The 19,552-nt window shown below is 40.7% G+C and overlaps 2 protein-coding genes across 4 annotated transcripts in view; one reads left to right on the top strand and one right to left on the bottom strand.

Annotated features, from left to right (window-relative positions):
* Positions 1–7,492, top strand: part of CHEK1 (checkpoint kinase 1) — a 31,836-nt gene extending 24,344 nt beyond the window's left edge. Inside the window, exon 13 of one of the 2 annotated variants that reach the window (XM_088800856.1) lies at positions 515–7,492. In XM_088800856.1, the coding sequence (XP_088656982.1) occupies positions 515–610 (96 nt within the window). In that variant the 3' untranslated portion in view covers positions 611–7,492. The remainder of the gene's footprint in view (positions 1–514) is intronic. The other variant, XM_019710505.3, reaches the window with a different exon arrangement.
* Positions 7,493–8,787: 1,295 nt separating this feature from the next.
* On the bottom strand, positions 8,788–15,244 carry ACRV1 (acrosomal vesicle protein 1). 2 transcript variants are annotated; one of them, XM_088801127.1, is made up of 5 exons: positions 15,196–15,244; positions 11,324–11,802; positions 10,151–10,157; positions 9,672–9,785; positions 8,788–8,912 (listed from the first exon to the last, which is right to left on the bottom strand). In XM_088801127.1, the coding sequence occupies exons 1-5, from the start codon at positions 15,242–15,244 to the stop codon at positions 8,788–8,790; spliced, it is 774 nt and encodes a 257-aa protein (XP_088657253.1). The 2 variants fall into 2 exon arrangements, with proteins under 2 accessions (XP_088657253.1, XP_088657252.1); XM_088801126.1 differs by lacking the exon at positions 10,151–10,157 and having other exon boundaries at positions 11,233–11,802.
* Between the last annotated feature and the right edge of the window lie 4,308 nt (positions 15,245–19,552).

Genomic DNA, 19,552 nt, shown 5'->3' with positions numbered 1-19,552 from the left:
ATTGTACCTAGCTCTAAAGGAGGTTAGAGGAGGTCACATTCTTTATATATGTAGAGATTCGCTGCAGTATTGTTGTCCAGATGCTTGGTATGGAATTAAATTATTAGGATCCTAGTGTAGTAAAATCTTTCTTATAAATGAAACACTGGCTTTGTTTCCACAGTATTTTGGCAAGAGTTCAGTGTAATCGCATAGCTTATTTTTAGTTTACAAACTTTCAGTACCTATGGAAAGCAGTGACTTAAGTCCGAAAATACCAACACTCGAAACCGACAGGATGCCGTTGTATCTGCTCTCTGAGCCCAATGTGGTGGGAACAGTGATGGGCCCAAAATCAAGTCAGAATTATTTATGTAGCCATTTCTTCTCCCAAGATATTTGGTCTTCATAAGAGGACCTGAAGGAAATTGTAGCTGGGTATATCTGTAGGTATTTGTCTCTACTAGAGAGTTTGATTTTATGGCATAGCCTTTTTTTGTTTTCACATTTTTTTGGGATATTATTCCTAATATAGGGTGATGGATTGGAATTCAAGAGACACTTCCTGAAGATTAAAGGGAAGCTGAGTGATGTTGTGAGCAGCCAGAAGGTTTGGCTTCCTGCCACATGATAGAGCCATTGACTCTGGGATTCCTGATGAATATAGTGCTGCTATGTTGACATTTTTCTTCCTGGAGAAGATTATCCTGTTCTGCAAACTGCAAACAATAGTCTCTGAAGAGTTGTCTTCCCACTCGCCAACATCTTCCAACTTTTTTGTATTTTCTGCATATAAATAATACCTATATTTTAATTGTAAATAAAACTTTGGGGAAGGGATGGTTAGAATTCCTTAGTTATTTCTTCATCTGTGTTTAGTGTCTGAATTTGAGACCCACCTGGTGGAAAGCAAGCTTTGGGGAAATACGAGTTTACTAGCTTTTGTACTAACATAATGAAAGATGACACTAATCCCATTTTTATCAAAACATTTGATTTTATCCACTTTCACACAGATTTAAGTGGATGAATTAGTAAAAACAATCCTTGTGACTTTTGGACAGTAGACTTATCAGTCTGTGAAGTGAAACCAACTTCAAAAAATATATCCCCAGGATTTTTGTATTCATATTTTGAAAAGGGCCTGACCAGACATATAAACCCATTTTTGAACTATAATTATTAAAATTGCAACTAGGTATGTTTTTCTGGTGTAGTTAATAAAATATAAATATAAAACACTGGCTGGGTGGTCTTTCAAGTAGAAGTTGAGCATAAACTCTAGTGCTTAACTATCTTTACTCTAAAATTACTGTTGGTTGCACATTTTAAATATTTTTCTATATTTTCTACTTTCACAGCCATATTTTAATTTTTTATTACAGAAATAAATTCTATTTTGAAAATGAATAGCTAAGTCTGTGAACTTATTGGTCACTAAACTAGGTTATAAGGACTAAAAGGGAAGGGAGAAATAAGGAAGCAATAGTACCCGTAAACATAGATCTGGTTCTTTTATCTGTTAGATTTACTAAGACTTTGTTCTTCTAATAAAATTTATATTAACTTTTGAATATATTAGGTTGGGACCCTGTATTCCTTTTTCTTGGTAATTTATAAGAATCAAATTATCTTAGTTTGAAGCCAAGAACTTAAGAAATTTAATGGTTAGAGTTTAACAGCATATATTAGTGTGTGCATACAGGTAAATTGTGCTACTGCAGTGTACACATAGGAATAAATTTGAACTGATGGGCTCCTAAGAATTTAGCCTGTAGATTCTCAAACATGAAGAAATTTTATTCTTCAGAATTGTCAGCTAGCCATCAGTAACTCAAAAACAAAATTATCTCTGGCTTTGACCTCTCCCCCGAGTTCCCAGACTTTTATAGCTGCAGCCTATCTAACATTTCCATTTGACTAATAGTCATCTTATGACTAAAAATAATTTTTGATCTCTGTGCTCCACCCTGTTCCTCCTTAGTTTCCCCCATCTCAGTTGTATACGCCCAAACCCTAGAAATTATCCTTGACATGATTTTCATATTCTACATTGATTTCAGCAAATCCTATTCAGTTCAACAAATAATATTCAAACTATATCCCACTTCACGCCCCTACTAGTAGCACTGTAGCTAAAGACACTCATCGTTTGTATTCCTATTCTTCAACAGTTCAGGAAAACAGGAAGATCCTTCTAAAATGTGAATCACTATCCCTCCCTCCCCTGCTCTGAATTCTCATGGCTTTACTTCACACTTCAAATAAAATTCAAAACTATGACTGACCTGGCTTTATAGGGTCTGTCCTTTAGCCACTTCGTTGGCTTTATCTGCCACCCTCCTTGCGCATCCTGCTCTAGCCACATTGGTTCTGTTCTGCTCAACACACGTAAGCACATGCTCACCTTGAGGTCTTTTCATTGGCTGTTCCCTCTACCTGGAGTACTTTACTCCCAAATATTTGTGTGGCTTGTGCTTCACTCTTAAGTCTTTGCTTAAATGTCACCTCCTGTGCTGTCTTTCTTTGACTTACCTAAAATATGACCCCACCTCTGTCACTTTTATTTTTTATCATAACACTTATCTGTTACTATAGGATATTTTTGTTTGTCTATTAAATGTCTGTTTCCCCCACAAGAATATGTAATATATAAACCCCTTGAGGTCAGGGGCTTTACCTGGCCTGTACATTCTGTATCCTCATTACCTAGAACAGTGCCTCATACATGCCAGAGTGCAATAAATGTTTATTTATTGAAGAAATAAGACACCCATTTGATCTGAACTACCCTCCAAATATATCTGGAAGCTGAACACTTCTCTCCATTTTTGTTGCTACCTCCATCTCCCTGGATTTCTTAATAAAAATGAATGTCTCACTTCCGCTTTTGCTGTTTCCTCCCACACACTCCCAACAATCTGTTCTTTACATAGGTCTTAAGTTACTGTTTTTAAAGGTAAATTGTACTGTGACACTCCCTTGCTTAACAACCTCCGATGGCTTCCCATTGCATCAAGGATGGAATCTAAATTCTTTGCTCTGACTGACCTGGTCCAGCAGGACACACTTGTCTTCTGCTCACTGTGGGCTTCTTTCTGTTGTTACGCCAAGGCTCATCCACTTCTGGGCTTCGATGTTTATAGCTTCCTGTGCCAGGAACCCCTTTGCATGGCTGATACAGCATTCAACTCCCAGCCCGTTCTTGGTTGTTCTTCCCCCAGTCGCTCTCATTTTTCTGTCCTCTTCATAGAACTGATCACCATGTGATACTATTTATTGTCTGTCTCGCTCACCAAAATGTAAGCTTAGACTTTGTCATTCCTTTTTACCGTTGTATATCCTGTGTATAGAGTAGTACCTGAGATACAGTAGGTGCCAAATAAAATATATGTTGAATAAATAAATGGTGAATAAATATCGGATGAGGAAAATGCCATATATGTTGTAAGGGGAAGGTGAATAGTTGGATAGTAAACTGTCAGTTATTGGAAGTTGTGTAGAATGGTGGGAAAAGTTGAATTAGATTTGGACAGACTAGCTGACATTTATAATTATGTGAACACTGACAATTGCCTCTGTAATTCTTTCAGAATTGTTTTTAATTTTAATTGTGTTAATATATATATGAAGAGTATAATATACTTTGTTGCACAGAAAGGCATTCTATAAACATAACCTGCCATAATTTTTCTGCCGTGTTCATGATGCTATTGGAATTTTTTGCTCCCATTATTAAAAGTAATATCTGCTTATCATGAAAATTTGCAAAATGTAGAAATGGGGGGAGAGGAATTTATAACAGCTAAAATTTTGATGGAAAGATCAACCTACAGGGTGTATGTGTATTGTGTGTGTGTGTGTGTGTGTGTGTGTGTGTGTGTATGTGTAGTGTGGTGTGTGTGATTGTACATGAGCCCCTTCACAACCCCAAACTACTCCCCACCCAGAAGTAATCACAAAATTTATTTTTGTAATAATCCTTTCCTTGGTTTTCTTTCGTTGTCTTAGTTGTTTGTGCATCTTTAAATAATATAGTTTTGCCTGGTTTTGAACTTTATATAAATGAAATTATGCTGTCTATATTTTTGTGTGTTTTTTTCCTTTATATTCACACTGTTGGATGTATCGAATTCATTGATTTTAATTACTATATAGGATGTCCTTTATGAACATACCGCTAATTATTTATTCATTCTACTGTTAATGGATGTTTGGATTGTTTGTGCAGTTTGACGCTGTCATTAACGGTCCTGCTAAGAACATTCTTGTACGTGTCCATGAGGTTCTCCAGGCCATAGAGACCAGGGTATATACCTAGGAATGGAATTGCTGGAATTATATAACGTTCATAGAATAATGGCAAACTGGTTTCTAATGTGATTGTCCCAATTTTTACTACCATTGTAAAGATTAAGCAATTACTGGAAAAATAGTTTGGAATGATCTAAAGTAGAAGAATTTTTATAGCAGGATATGTGTTTCCAGTATTCCCAATTTTTACCTACATTTGATGTTGTCAGTCTAATTTTTTGCCAAGTTGTTGGTGTGTAATCTCTGTGTGTGTTGTTAATTTGCTTGTTCCTAAGTTTAAATGCGGTTGAGTATCTTATGTCTGTTCCAGTCTTTTGCTCATTTTTCTATTGTTCTTTCTTTTTCTTAATGATTTCATTTCTTTATGTGTTCAGCATACTAATTCTTTGTCAGTATTTAGTGTTACATGCCTACTCTCCCATTCTGTGGCTTATTGCTTCACACTTGATGGAAGTTTGTGATTTTAATGTATGTAGTCCAATTAAGATCTTCCTATGGCTACCAGTTTTTGTTTCTTATTTAAGGACTCATTCCCTACTTCAAGATCATGAAAATTTTCTTGTGTATTCTAAAAGTTTTGGCTTCCACAGATCTACCATCCACTTGAAAATTTTTTTGTGCATAATCTGAGAGATCAAGTTTCATTTTCACTCCCACATGGATATCTGATTTAGTACTGGTTATTGGAAAAATTATCCTTTTCCTACTGTTCTTCATTGATACCCGTTCAGTGTTTAGATTTTCTTACTTTTTACATTGTTTTGAATCAGAATCCAAGTCCACATTAGCAATTGACTGTGTCTTTTAAGTTGCTTTTGGTCTATAAGTTCCTTCCTTCACCCTCTCTCTGATTTTTCCCCCTTGCAGTTTATTAGGAAAAGAATCCAGCTGGTTTATCCTATAATTTTCTTTCATCTGAATTTGCTGATTGTATCACTGTGGTACAGTTTCATGTTTCCTCTATCCTCTGTATTTCCTGTAAAGACATAGTCAGGATACTAATCCTGTTCCAATTATATGTGCTGCATATAAGCATTTAAAATCATAAATTTCCCTCTAAGTACCACTTCATACCACAAATGTTCATGTGTTATGTTTTTGTTACCTGGCTCAAATATTTTTCAAATTTATGATTTATTTTTTGACCCATGGATTATTTAGAATTACGTTTCTGAATTTCCAAACTTTGGGAATTGTTTTTACTTAAAAACGTTTATTGAAATAATTTATATACCACAGAATTTCCTCTTTAAAGTGTGCCCTTCAGTGGTTTTTAGTGTGTTCACAAAGTTGCAACCATCACCACTATCTAATTCCAGAACATTCACATTACTCCAGAAGGAAACGTTTTACCCATTAGTAGTCACTTCCCATTTTTCCCCTCCCTCAGCCCTAGGAAACACTAAACTACTTTCTGTCTGAATGGATTTGCTTGTTCTGGACACGTAATAAAAATAGAATTGTATAATATGTGGCCTTTTGTGTCTGGCTTCTTTTACTTAATGTTTTCAAGGTTCATTTATGTTGTGGCGTGTATCAGCACTCCAGTCCTCTTTATGGTTGAATAATATTCCATTGTATGTGTATACTACATTTTTTAATGTGTTCATCAGTTGATGGACATCTGGGTTTCTTCTGCTTTTGGGCTATTATGGAAAAGGTGGCTGTGGACATTATTGTACATATTTTTGTGTGTCTATACTTTTCAATTGTCTTGGGTATATACCCTAGATTAGAATTGCTGGGTGGTAGTCGTTTTATGAATATTTTAAACTTGATTTTAGTTTAATAATATTGTCCTGAAACATGCTTTGTATGGTTTCAGTATTTTGAAATTTGTAGAGTCTTGCTTGGTGGTTCAGAATACTCCATGTGTGCTTAAGTATTCTATGTGTGCTTGACAAGAATATGGTGTGTACAGTTGCTGGGTACCACTTCTAGGTATGTATCTGTGGAATCCACTCAGGTAATCATGTTCACATTTTCTATAACCTTACTGCTTAGGCAATGAATTACTGAAGAAGTAAAAATCCACTAAGATTATAGATTTATGTGTTTCTCCTTGTGCTTCTGTTAATTTTGCTTTATGTATTTTAGGGCTATATCCTAAGGTTGCATACAGGTGTAAAGTTACCTCTTTTCAGTGAATTAAACCATTTATTTATTTAGCAGTGACCCTCTTTATAAATATTGTAATGCTTTTGCCTATTAATTAATACAGCTCTACAAGCTTTCTTTTTTGTTTTTGTTTTTGATGCTAATTTTAAAAAATAAGAAAGAAAGCCAGCATCACAGGCTTTCTTTGCATGGCATCTTTTTTATCCTTTTAATTTTCCTAAATCATATGTAAAATGTAGCTCTTAATTATTTTTTAAATCTAGTCTGACAGTCTTTTTCTTTTCACTGGAGCACTTATTCCATTTATACTCAGTATAATTCCCAATATATTTGGATTTATTTTTACCATCTTATGTTGGTCCCACTGGATTTATATTCTTTTTCCCCCTGTTTTGTCTTTCTTGGTATTTTCTTTTAAAATAATTTTACTTATTCCTCCTCTCCTAGTTTGAACTATAACTTATATTGGGGAGGGGGTTCTCTAGAATTTACAATATACATATAATCAAAGGCTGAAGTTAATCCTTTATACTCTTTCTGCACAATCAAGGGGACCTTACACTTTTGTAGTTTATGTACTGTTGTGTATTTTAATGTGTGTGTGTGTGTATGTGTGTGTGTAAATATGTCTTTATAAATGTTTTTAAGAAAATTGTCAATTCACATACTGGTGTGAGAAATAATACAGAGGGATCCTGTGTATCTTTACCCAGTGTCTCCCAGTGGTGACATCTTGTAAAACAGTATCATAACCAGAATACAAGTATTGATATGATCAACATAGAACATTCCATCACCACAGGAATCCTTCATGTTGCCCTTGTATAGCTACGCTCAACTTCCCTCCCATTCTCTGGCAGCCGCTAATCTATTCTCCATTTCTACAATTTTTTCATTATAGTGATGTTATATAAATGGAATCAGAATATTAACCTTTTGGTATTGCTTTTTTCATTCAACATAATTCTCTGGAGATTCACCAAGGTTGTTACCATATATCAAGTTTAATGGCCCTTTAACGGCTCTTTGTATTCCAGAGTATGGATGTACCACGTTTGTTCAACCTTTCACCTGTTGAAGGACATCTGGGTTATTTCTAGTTTTTAATTTTATTGTATTGTATTTTTGGCTCTTAATAAAGCTGCTGTAAACTCTTGTGTATAGGTTTTTGTGTGAACATAGTCTTCATTTCTCTGGGATAAATGCTGAGGAGTGCCACTGCTGGGTCACATGATAGCTGCATGTTTGGTTTTTGAAGAAACTTCCAAACTTTTCCAGAGTGGCTATACCATTTGTATGTTTCAGCCATCACTATGTAAGAAATCCAGTTTCTTCACATCATCAGCATTTGGTGGTGTCACTATTTTTTTCATTTCATTTTTTCATTTCATTTTTCATTTTCATTTCATTTAAAATTTTAAAATAATTTTAACACAAAATTATTATCAGACACTTCTGTAAGTCATAAGTCTGACATGTCTCAGTGCGTCGAGATAAAAGTATTGGCCGGCCTTGGTCTTTTCTGGAGGCATTGCCTTGCCTTTCCCAGCTCCTATGGGTTGCCCACGTCCCTCGGCTCATAGTCCTCTTTCTCTAACTTCAAAGCCAGCAATGGAGGTGCAAACACTCTGAAGAATATACCACTAGTGCAAGACGAGAGGGACTATTATAGTATTTCCACCTGCCACTCTATGCTGAGATGATCCAATAACATCGTGTATGTGAAAAACATTTAAGCATTATGACCTGCTGTATATTTGTATAGCAAATAAATTTTTAAAGGAGTAATTTTATTATTATAATTATGTTAAGAGTAAAAAGTCTCAAGAGCCAAAGAAAGGGTGAGTTTTGGACACCATGATAAGTACAAGGGGATGAGGTTTCTATAGGGATGGGAAGGTGGGGAATCAGATAGAAGGACCCTCAGTATTGTATAAGCTCATCAAAGGTTAATGCCTACTTTGTACTCCTTCTTGTGGTCTCTGCCCTGAGGACCCCTTCACTTTGATGAATACGGAATGGTTTAAAAGTGCATCCACTTTAATATGTGGAGTGGGAGGACACTCAGGCTGATCCTGCAACTGGCTGACAGAAAAAGAAGTGTGTCTGGAGTCTATATTCTTTAACCATGTGGAATTTATTTAAAAAGAAAAGAATGTTGAGAGATGGGTTTGGGGAACAGGGAAGACAGAGGACAGAGAGTGTTGGCATGGATAGGAGAGGGAAGATATCTGAGCACCTCATCTAACACTCAGGCAGAGGACGTGCGATTGACTAATTGTTGAGCTGAAAAGAAACGAAATATAAATTGAGCCCAGGAGGTTGATGGAGGATTTTTGCTGCCTCAGTCAGAACTGGTAGCAAGGGCACCGGCTTCTAGATCTTGTTGCAGAAAGGCTGATTCCGACAGCATGCAATTTGCATCCTGGTTCCATGGGAGAAGAGGTTCATAGATGGGCACATGTTCTCACACCCCTGAACCATGAATTGGAGTTTTCCACCTGAAAGAAGCAGGGACAGACTGTAGTGAGCAGCAGGCTTCGTCCTCCAACCTTAGCCTTCATCCCATGGTCCCCAGCGTCCCCATGCAGGCACGGCCAAGACCTCCAATTTATGTATTCTTCCTCCCTGTCCCTTTCCATCTGCCTCATCTGGGCGCTTTCCCCCATCAGTTGCCCACTCCCACTAATAAGGGACCAGACAAACCACAAGGGAATTCAGCCAGTGTGGTTCATGGGATGGAAGTAACCAAAATCCCTTATTTGGGGGATGAGGAGTGAGTAGGAGGGTAGAGAGGCGTGGGAATATACTCAGGTCTGGCAACCTGCGGACACAGACAGACAATTGTTTATTCATGTGTTCAGTATTTACTTAAATGCCTCCCTCCCCTGTACTGGACATGGTGCTAAGTGCTAGGAATACATAGCCATGAACAAGCTAGACACAGTCCAGAGCTTCTAGTCAATGTCTCAATGGCTTAAAGGACAATTCATATTTCTTTAATAGGAAGAGACAGCCAGTCTCCCTGCCTCCTTTTAAGATATCATAGGCCTGCTGGGAAGGGGCTCTACCTCTCCACCAATAGCTGGAATTCTATTCTTAATTCTTGAAAGGATAAAGTAAGTTCTCCTGAATCTCCAAGTTTCAGGGAACCACAGCTTGATCCCTGCTCAGGCCCCCGCCCCCCACCACACTGCTCCCCATCAGTACTCGGTTGATGTAGTCTCTGGCAAAGATTGCCTCATGAAGTCCCCACATACCTTCAAAGATCTTTTTTAACATGCACTGCTGGGACTTCTGAGTGGCACAAATTCCCTCTCCACGAAGACATTTTCCTTGGTCATTCATATAAGCGCATGTGTGGCAATTTAATACTGGGTCTGAAAATTTAATAAAGCCTGATGAAATTCCCTTGTGGATCAGGTGTGTAGTCCTGAGTCACATATCTGGGGAGGGATGATGGGCAACAAGTAGACTGGATGTAACACGTTGCATTTATTGGTTCTTCTTGGGGACCTGAGGGCCCTGTGTCTGATAGAGCATATTCTCTCTCCCATAACAAAGGAAATTCCTTCATTCTTACTGCTTCGTCTATGATCTTCATTGATGAATCCCAAATTTATCTTTCTAATACTGACTTTTACTCCAATTCATAGCCCCATGGGCTGACTTCCTGGACATTTATAATGAGATGCCCTTCTGCCCTAACTCAATAGGAGCAAAGAACTTATTACATGACTGGCTCCCTTTTGCACTCCTCACCATATTCTCACGCAAAAGTACAAAGTAAAATTTGTTGAATAAGCTTCGTTAAAATGCTCTAATGTTGCAAACCCCGTAAAGAGTCTATATCATTCTCCATTTTCAAATTGGCCTTCAATAAGGTCACAAAGGGCCTTTCACTAAGGCATTCTCTTTGAAATGCTTCCACATTGCCTCTTTTACGATCTCCACTGCCAAGTCCCTAGTTAAGGAAGCATAAGAAGTGGAAAGAATATGGGCTTTGGAGTCAGACCTACATTTGAATCCAAGGTTTACCACTTTCTAGCCATGTGATGTTAACCTCACTTCTCTCACCTGGAAATTTGGAAGACTGCTACTTATGCAATGGGGTGAAATATGAAATATTTATGTCTGGTAGTAACTTGAGGCATCAAACCTTGGATCTTGTTTTCCTTCTGCAAATAACCTCTTTTTTTGTAAGAGCCAAAGAAATGTAGTTGTCCTAGGAACTTAATTCTGGATCTAACAGTCTCTTCACGTTTTACTTTCTATGTTCAAACAAGAACAAAGAGCCACCAGCTCCAGAGCTAGATATGTCTTTACAGAGTTTGCAAAGCATTCTAACATAGTTTGTTAAGGAACAGATTTAGCATGAAGCTCATGAAGGTTAGTCTTCCAGGAACCCCTTTCCAAGGGGAGCTGTGGCCATTTGTATCCATAATTCCATATGTACAGTAAAACTGGAGGGACTACTGGCACTTTGTATTTGTGTTATTTTTCTTAAAGAGGGCCTTCCAAATTGTTTAGCCTTCAGGGCCCCACAAAACCTTGCTCCTGCCTCCTGGTATTATTGTCAAGAGAGTTTTGGGGATAGCTGTTTGTGAACTATTCTTTCTTCTACACTCTTTCTTTAAAATTGGGTGTTTTGATGTGTTGCCTCTTTCCCACCAGAAGTTAAGGACTGGCAATCATCCAAAGGTGGCTCACCTGTGCTTGAAGGTGGACTGCCTGAAGGCTGTTCAACCAATGACTTTTCACCTGAGACCTGGTCACCTGTAGGCTGTTCACTTGAAGCCTGTCCACCTGAAGGCTGTCCACCTGTAGGCTGTTCTCCCGAAGGCTGTTCTCCCAAAGGCTGTCCACCTGAAGCCTGTTCACCTGAAGGCTGTTCTGCCGAAGGTTGTTCTACCGAAGGCTGTTCTCCCGAATGCTGTTCTACCGAAGGCTGTTCTCCCGAAGGCTGTTCTACCGAAGGCTGTTCTCCCGAAGGCTGTTCTACCGAAGGCTGTTCTCCCGAAGGTTGTTCTACCGAAGGCTGTTCTCCCGAAGGCTGTTCTACCGAAGGCTGTTCTCCCGAAGGCTGTTCTCCCGAAGGTTGTTCTACCGAAGGCTGTCCACCTGAAGGCTGTTCACCTGAAGGCTGTTCACTGGAAGCGTGCTCACCTGAAGCCTGCTCACTCACACCCGATTTGGGATCACCTGAAGCAGCTTCACCGGAACCGTGCTCACCTGAGGCGTGCTCATTTAAAGTGTTCTTGCCCGAAGAAGCCTTATATAAAGCCTCACTGACTGAAGGGTTTGCAAGTGAAAAGTACTCACCTGAAAGTTGCTGAATGGAAGCTTGATGACCCATCGAGCCAGGAGGCTCATCAGGCAGACCTGATGCTCCTGGAATGGAGAAGAAACAGAAGAGAGATTGTCAAGGGGAGAGAAAGCGTTTCCGGAGTAAAAACGACTTTCCTATGGAGTAAGGCTAATGGTATTGGATTCCTACGTTTCCTGTGGGCCTAGATCAGGCACATGAAGATGTGACATATGTTGGAGGAAGTTAGCTAATTACCCAAGAGACCATGAAAGACAGAGGTGTTAATGAAACGCACAGAGTCCACCTCTGGGATTAAAGGGATGAATTTAAAGATCCATAGTATTAAGAAATACACAGGAGGCCCACTTGCCCATGCCCCAAAAGCACCTGAAGGGAAATGACTGTGCCTCCCTGACAAAGCCAGCATCAGGAAATCAACATACCATCACTCATGTAACCAGCAGTTCACCACAAACCCTCCCTCCAGTTCCTCTGTGAGTGAAAGGCAAGAAAAATAGAGATAACAAGAGGGAGAGAGAAATTAAGTTTTTTCAATAGCTGGGTAATGGTAGCTGAAATTAAGGGTGGAAGATTTTTACCTTTGGGCAGGATAAATTTTAAACTAGAAATGACAAATATCTCATGAACACAAAGATTATCAGAAGGGATTAAGACACCTTAATTTGGCAATTTTAAGTTTTTCCCCACACTCAATCCCCAATCCATGTGGGCTGGGGACTCAAAGCAAGGTTGCTATTAATTTTTAAGATAAAAAGTTATTTGCTTATAGATCTCCAATTTGAGATTCTTTGTGATATAACATTTACACCCACGTCATGGAGTTGTCATGAGTGTTCAATTAGTCCATTGCCTAAGTGTTCAATTAATTTTAGTTTTCTCTCCTCCCCACCTTACATTGGAAATTACAAAAGTCTTAGCTGGGCACTCTCTTCTGGACAGTCTCTTCTCCCAGTAATCCATCTTGTCAATGACTTGTCAAACAAATATTCTTTAAGTATGAATTTCATTGAATGTAGCACCAAACAGAGAATTTGATGATTACACTTTGATTCGACTGAGTAACGTAGAGGAAGGCAAGTAACTACAACTGAGTTATTAATCCTAGCCATAGCCAAACTGAGAGGAATTACAAGATCTTTGAGGCTGAGGTAGTGTAAGTCCCTAAAGTACTTTAGCTCTGTAAGAGTTATACATATGTGAATATGTATACATGTGCATGTGAGGTCTGACAACTAAGTTCGTGAACTCATCCTAGAAAAAGTGCTACATACCTCATTGCTGCATATCACTACAGTCACCTTCAAAGTACTCCCCTTGGGAAGCTATGCACCGATGCCAGAGCCTAGTCCACCCTTCAAAGCAATTTTGGAACTCTTTTTCTGGCATGGCCATCAGAGCTGTCCTCGTACTACCCTTGATGTCCTGAATGTCATCAAAATGTCTTCCTTTCAATATTTCCTTTATCTTCAGGTAAAGAAAGAAGTCATTGGGGGCCAGATCAGGTGAGTAGGGAGGGCGTTCCAATACAGTTATTTGTTTACTGGCTAAAAACTCACTCACATACAGTGCCGTGTGAGCTGGTGCATTGTCGTGACGCAAGAGCCATGAATTGTTGGTGAAAAGTTCAGGTTGTCTAACTTTTTCACGCAGCCTTTTCAGCACTTCAAAATAGTAAACTTGGTTAACTGTTTGTCCAGTTGGTACAAATTCGTAATGGATAATCCCTTTGATATCAAAAAAGGTTAGCCACATCATTTTGACTCTTGATTTGGACTCACAGAACTTTTTGGTAATGGAGAATTGGCTGACTTCCATTATGTACTTTGACGCTTTGTTTCAGAAGCATATTGATACACCCATGTTTCATCACCAGTGATAACATGGCCCAAAACATTGTCTTGCTTCTCCAAAAGGTTGTGGCAAACTTCGACTTTCCTTTGCTTTTGTTCATTGGTGAGCTCCTTCGGGACCATTTTTGCACACACTTTTTCATGCCAAGATTTTCAGTTAAGATTTTCCTGTTTCTCTACCGATGTTTCACTTGGTCTGTTATGCTCCTCACAGTCAGCTGACGATTTTGACGCACAATTTGATGAATTTTTGCAATGTTTTTGTCAGTTCTGCTCGTTACTGGCCAAATTGACCTCTCTTCATCAGTGGTGCGTTCTCTCCCCTCAGAAAAACATTGAATCCATTCGTACACTGCTGTTTCTTCATGGCATTATCCCCATAAACTTGGACTAACATGTCCCTGATTTCACTTCCAGTCTTGCCAAGTTTAACAAGAAATTTAATGTTTGTTTGTTGCTTTAATTCAAGCTCAGACATTCTCGCAATGGCACGCAAAAACATGCAACAATAATGAATGCCACTCAGCAAGACACCACTACACGTCTACATGATATACCTGTGAGACCCTGATACACCAAGGTTATGAAACCTTACCGAGCTGTTTGTACAGTGCTGCCAATGTAAGTACATGGTGGCAAGTTTGTGAACTTATTTGTCATATATATATTCATATATTCAATCTGGGTGATTTGCAGTCCTTATAGTCTACGACTTTCTGAACGACTAGGATTAGAATATATTGATAAAGGAAAGGTAGGACTTAGTAAGGCTTTTAGGAGGTTTTTATTTTTAAAAAGTTACAGAATCACTCTGCTTGACTGATTCTTCAATAGTTAGCAGAAGCTTTAATACAATATCTCTGATAGGAAGCTTGAAAAAGGAACACTAATTTCTTAGTCATTCTTATAGTTTATAACTCACTGCTTCACCATGTGGCTGCTACATACTATCTTCTGGTCACTACGTATCTATGTTTCTGAGTCCACTTTTGAAAATCTAAGAAAGCCATAAAGAGTATGTCTGAGAACCAACATTACAGAAAACACTGTTGTTTAACCAACAGCTCTGAGCTCACGGACTTTCACATCCACAGGAGGAAGGAGGGAACATAGCCTACCACGAATGGGGGTCCTGAAAGAGGAAATACAGACAAGTGGAGGGACAGAACATAGTTGTGAAGGAGAGGTATGTAAGGTCTCTGGCCCAAGCCCTGCTGGGTTCTGAGATGGCTTTCTGGGCACATTGCGTTCCCATCGATTTATGTCTTTCCTTGCCAAATTAACTACATAGGATCTCGGGCTCAGTTCATTGGAACAAGCCTTCACTGGACTTCCACAGAACCCCTAGACCTAGCTTCTCATCTCGCAGAGCATCAGGTCCAAGTATTGAGTGGCTGAAAGAAGTCGAAACGGGACTGTGCCAAGCCAGTGGGCTCTTCTGAGAGTAAAGTCATTACTGTGAGCTGGTGCAGCAGCTCACAGTTGAATTTGTTTAGCTATCCCTGATTCTGAGTCACTCTGGTTTGGGTAACTAAGATACTGGTCTTCCTTCTTCAAGGGCTGTAACAACTTAAAGGGGCCTTTTAGCCAAGGTAAAGGACTTACCTCTGGCAGATCCAAGCAGGTAAAAGCTCATTAGTAAGAGAAACTTCATCTGGATTTTAAGAAAGAGGGGACCCTTGTGTGGGGCCCCCAAGAGCCGTGAAGAAAAACTGAGCAGAAGCTCCCAATGCTGAGTCACAGCCTCTGGGAATTCTAGAACCTCAGAAACAACCCATATTGGCTCACAATGGATTGTGCTCTGAGGTTTTCATGTAACCAGTCAGGTAGGTTGGCCCTCCAACAACCCATATCAAACCACCAGTACAGGCTGCGTGTTTGCCACATGCAAGATGTGTCTCGGGGCTCTCTGCCCTATTAAAAAAAATCTTATTACCAAAATAATATATACTCTTTGTAATAAATTTTAAAAGCTATCTACTCTCTTCTTAAAGTATTCTTGACAGTGAGCTGTGACTGGCTGGTTATTTTCTGTTTGGCTCTCTAAATTAGCCTTTTTTTGGCCCTGTGCCCCCAGAAGGCTGACTTCTGTTGACTTGATCACATAAGTGGTGGTTGGGTTTGGCTTCAGATTGGATTTAGCCAATGGAAGATTGGAGGAGGAAACACACACACACACACACATAGATGGTGGGGGTGCAGGAGAGGGAAGTACTTGTTCTTTCTATTCCCTTCCTGCGACACTCTGACATTGGCTGGGTCTTTCCATGATGAAGCTTCTGTCGAGTGTTTTCTCCTTCATGGCTCCAGCTCTCAGCCAGCCTCTGGTAAGGTATTTTCCTTCCCCTGCCCCCGAAGCATAAGGATGATGATTTCTTGCTGAGGCTAAAATCTGGATGCCCCAACTTTCCTTTTGTTGTTGTTTTTTTTTCCTTAACCATGCCCACTTCTGTGAATAGTCTTTTCATAAAGAGTCTATATCAATCATAGTTATGGTAGGAAACAGATGGGTAACTGAGGAGAATTTATATGATGTGGGCACAGAAAAGGGATCAAGGAGGGATAGTCAAGAGCCTTGATCTGTATCTTCTATCCAGAGGGCAGCCAAGCTGAGGAGATGGACGTGGTGACACATCTACCTGGTATAAACCTGGAACTTTGGGGGGGATTGGGTGGCAGAGAGCCCCTAGCCTCCATCTACTTCTTCCCTGCCTGTCTCTCTTCGACGACTGTATTACATGCACCGCGGCATGCTGGGTCTCAAGAGATGTATTTGTCATTCTTGTAATTATGTTTGGTGTTTGTCTCCCCCATTAAACTCTAAGTTCCTTGAAAGCAGAGTCCATGTCTGGCTTGGTCACCGTTGTATTCCCAAGACCTAGCAGCATGTTTGCCACATAATAGGTACATAATAAAATGTTCCTGAATGAAGGAAAAAAGGAATTGCCTTTTCTGGGCCTCTGTCTGCCTCATGGACAAAAATCTATAGAGAGTCCCTCGAATGGGCTGGCTGAAGATTCTGGGTCAGCTGGAGAAAGCAGGGTCACCAAGGGGTAAAAGCTGCACAGGAAGCCTACTCTACTTGGCCCTAGTTGTAGGATAAAACTAGGATGTCTGGGTCTGAGGCTGGGATCCTTTGGAGTAGAGAAAAGCATGAAAAAGCATGCTGTCAATAGTTCCTTTCCTTCATATGGAGTGAGTTTGGAGAAACGGCTATGGGATCACATTGAGTCAGACTTTTGTTGATAGAAGCCACGGAAATTGGTGGAAAGGAAGAGGTGCTATTAATACCACCCACCACTTGTTTAAAGTTTGGCAGCACCACTCTTTGCAATTTTCTGACCTTTCTGGCACATCCCTGCCTCCCCCCTCACTGGGGTCAGAGTACCGAGAAACAGGACCGTAAAACCTGAACATTCTCTCCTTAAACCTTATCCTCCAACTTTTTTATCCTTCTTTTCTAAGGCTTTATAGGACCATCTATCCCAGTCTTCCCCAGGCTGGCTTTCCCTGGGTTCTGTTCTGGAAACCTCTTCCCTGAATCCAGCAGTCTGGCGCTTTGAAGCCAAGCCTGTGAGTACCTGAGCACACCATATAAGAAAACCTGGTGGTGGAGAAGTCACTGTGGAACTTGAAGAATGCTGAAGCTAAGACATCCAGAGGTGATCCAGTCTCTGCCTCCTTCCTCTGATACTCTCTTTCATCCTAGATGAGCTAATGTTCCAGTTTCTAATGCCCCTCAATGAGCCAAAGAACCAGCCAACTCAGCCCCTGTAATGTTCATGGCCTGGTTCAAAACCATGAGCTGAGCCAGACAGAGTCTTCTCCTAGGAATTTGCCCTTGAAACACAGAAACACAGAGACAATTAGCTATGGAGAGCTGAGTTAAAAGGTCATTTAGACTCATGTGCTGAGACTGTTATTTGGGGCCAAAGGGAGGATGAGCCAGCCTAGAAGTCCAGGAGAGGGTCATAGAAAAGAACACAGGAAAAATGAGAGATACCGTGCCTCATTCAGTTTACCTTAAATAATGGGGAGTTAGTAGATGCACACCTAGGAATACACACCACCCAGATCGGGTCTCATGGAGACCCGAACACTGCCTGTGACCCCACATGTGGTTCTGGATACACAGCCATGCTAGTTCTATTTATCTAGGGCTTTGTCTCTTATAGTCACCCTGCCTATTTTCCCACTGCTCTCATCCTAAACCCACTTTCTTTGTTTTGTGACTTCTGTTTACTCATAACTCCTACTGATTCATAACTTTTGCTTCGTTTCTGAATGTCCATTACTTCTGCTCACTTGTGGCCTGGGCTTACCCCTGGCTCTGATGTGTGCCTGTGTCTAACTTTTGGCCCTAGTGTGCACTGTTGACCCTCCGTGGTCTAACCTCTCACTATCTTTATCTTCCCTTTTGTACACAATTCCAATGCAGGCTACCTCGCAGGCCTCCCGTGCCATCCACACGGCCAGAATGGAGGGTCTGTGTGACCCCTACTGTGCTAATCCATGTTAAGAGACCTAGAAAAGGGGTCCTCACCATGGTAACCATCCTCAGACTTCCCAAAAGTCAGAAGGAGGGGGGTGCACAGTAAAACTGGAGGACACGTGGCTTCATCTGTGTAGTGTTCCCACCAGTGAAAGGCACCAGGCCCTTTTGCAATCTGTCCCCACATTTACTTCCTCCATCTCATCTTTCTGCCCCTCCCCTTCCCTTCCTCCATCTTCATCCCATGCTCCATCCCAAGCCACATCTATATACAACTGCCAGTCTTTTTCTGAATATGCAGTGTTCTCTGCATTTTCATGGTTGCCCTCCCCACTTTTCCTGAAATCATACTGCCCCATCTCATCTTGCTGATGAGAATTGATTCTTAACTCCCGGGGAAGTCTTATCCATGCCAATCACCACCTACAAGTTGAAGAATTCCTGAATCTACGGATCTGGGCAACAAACTCCTCTCTTCTTAGTTCAATATTTATTAAAAAGACGCATGCTCTCCCACCTTAAGATTCTGATGTCATCTGCACCCACCCGCAACTCATGCACAATGCACAACGTTGAGTCCCTCAGCCCCCACAGGCTAACATGGGTCTTGCCTGCCTATTTTCCTGCATGAAGGGCTGTGAACAGGAGCGAGGGCAGTCCCTGACCTCGGGGAGCTTGGTCAACTGGGCGACCGGAAGGAGCATCAGGGAGAAACTGCAGAGAGCAGAGAGAAAAGAATCGCCAGGGCTGGGTTAGCAGCGTGGCACACCTCCTCTGTCCCCTCCAGAACATACCAGAATGAGGGCTAAATGGAGTCCCAGAAGAATCATTTAGTAAAAACCTTGTTCTTTGCAGATTATAGAAAATGATTTCTGATGAGACATACCCATTCTTGTCCATGATGTAGCTCTGGAGCTAGGGAACTTCTGTGCCTGAAGGAGCCATCTCAGGCAGCAGGAATCCTGTCCTCTGGTCCTTGGACACTGATTTGGAGGCTCTTGGGACCCATCAAGACGTGTGTTTCCCTGGCAACGTGGCAAGGTGTGGAGCAGAGACTGTGCCATCATGGAACGGCTGCCTATCCCACGAGCTGGACCGCGGCTAGAACGGAGGTTACTCTCTGCAAACCCCCCTTAAAGACAGTCTGATTGCAATGGATGTTCATTCTGACAGAAATCATCACCCCTCCCTTGCCTCCTGCTACAGTATGTGCTGGTTCCAGGAATAGGCTGCTGTCCTGGCCTGGTCAGGCATGTATAGTAATTTCCTGTACCTGGTAGCATTCACATACTAGTGCCAATGACTATCGACCCCACCCCCACCCCCATATAAATCTTTGGCACCTGCAAGCCATGCTGGGATCCATTTCGTCTTGCAGCCACCTAAGACAAGCCTTGTATGTAAGTCTCCCTTCAAAAACTCCATTAAATACCAGACTGGACTGACCAGCCTTTTTGCTTCACTATGGAG

Source organism: Rhinolophus sinicus, chromosome 9 (genome assembly GCF_057876585.1).
Source record: "Rhinolophus sinicus isolate RSI-liver-muscle chromosome 9, RSI-T2T, whole genome shotgun sequence".
Classification (NCBI taxonomy): Eukaryota; Metazoa; Chordata; class Mammalia; order Chiroptera; family Rhinolophidae; genus Rhinolophus; species Rhinolophus sinicus.
This window is presented reverse-complemented; position numbering and strand designations above follow the sequence as displayed.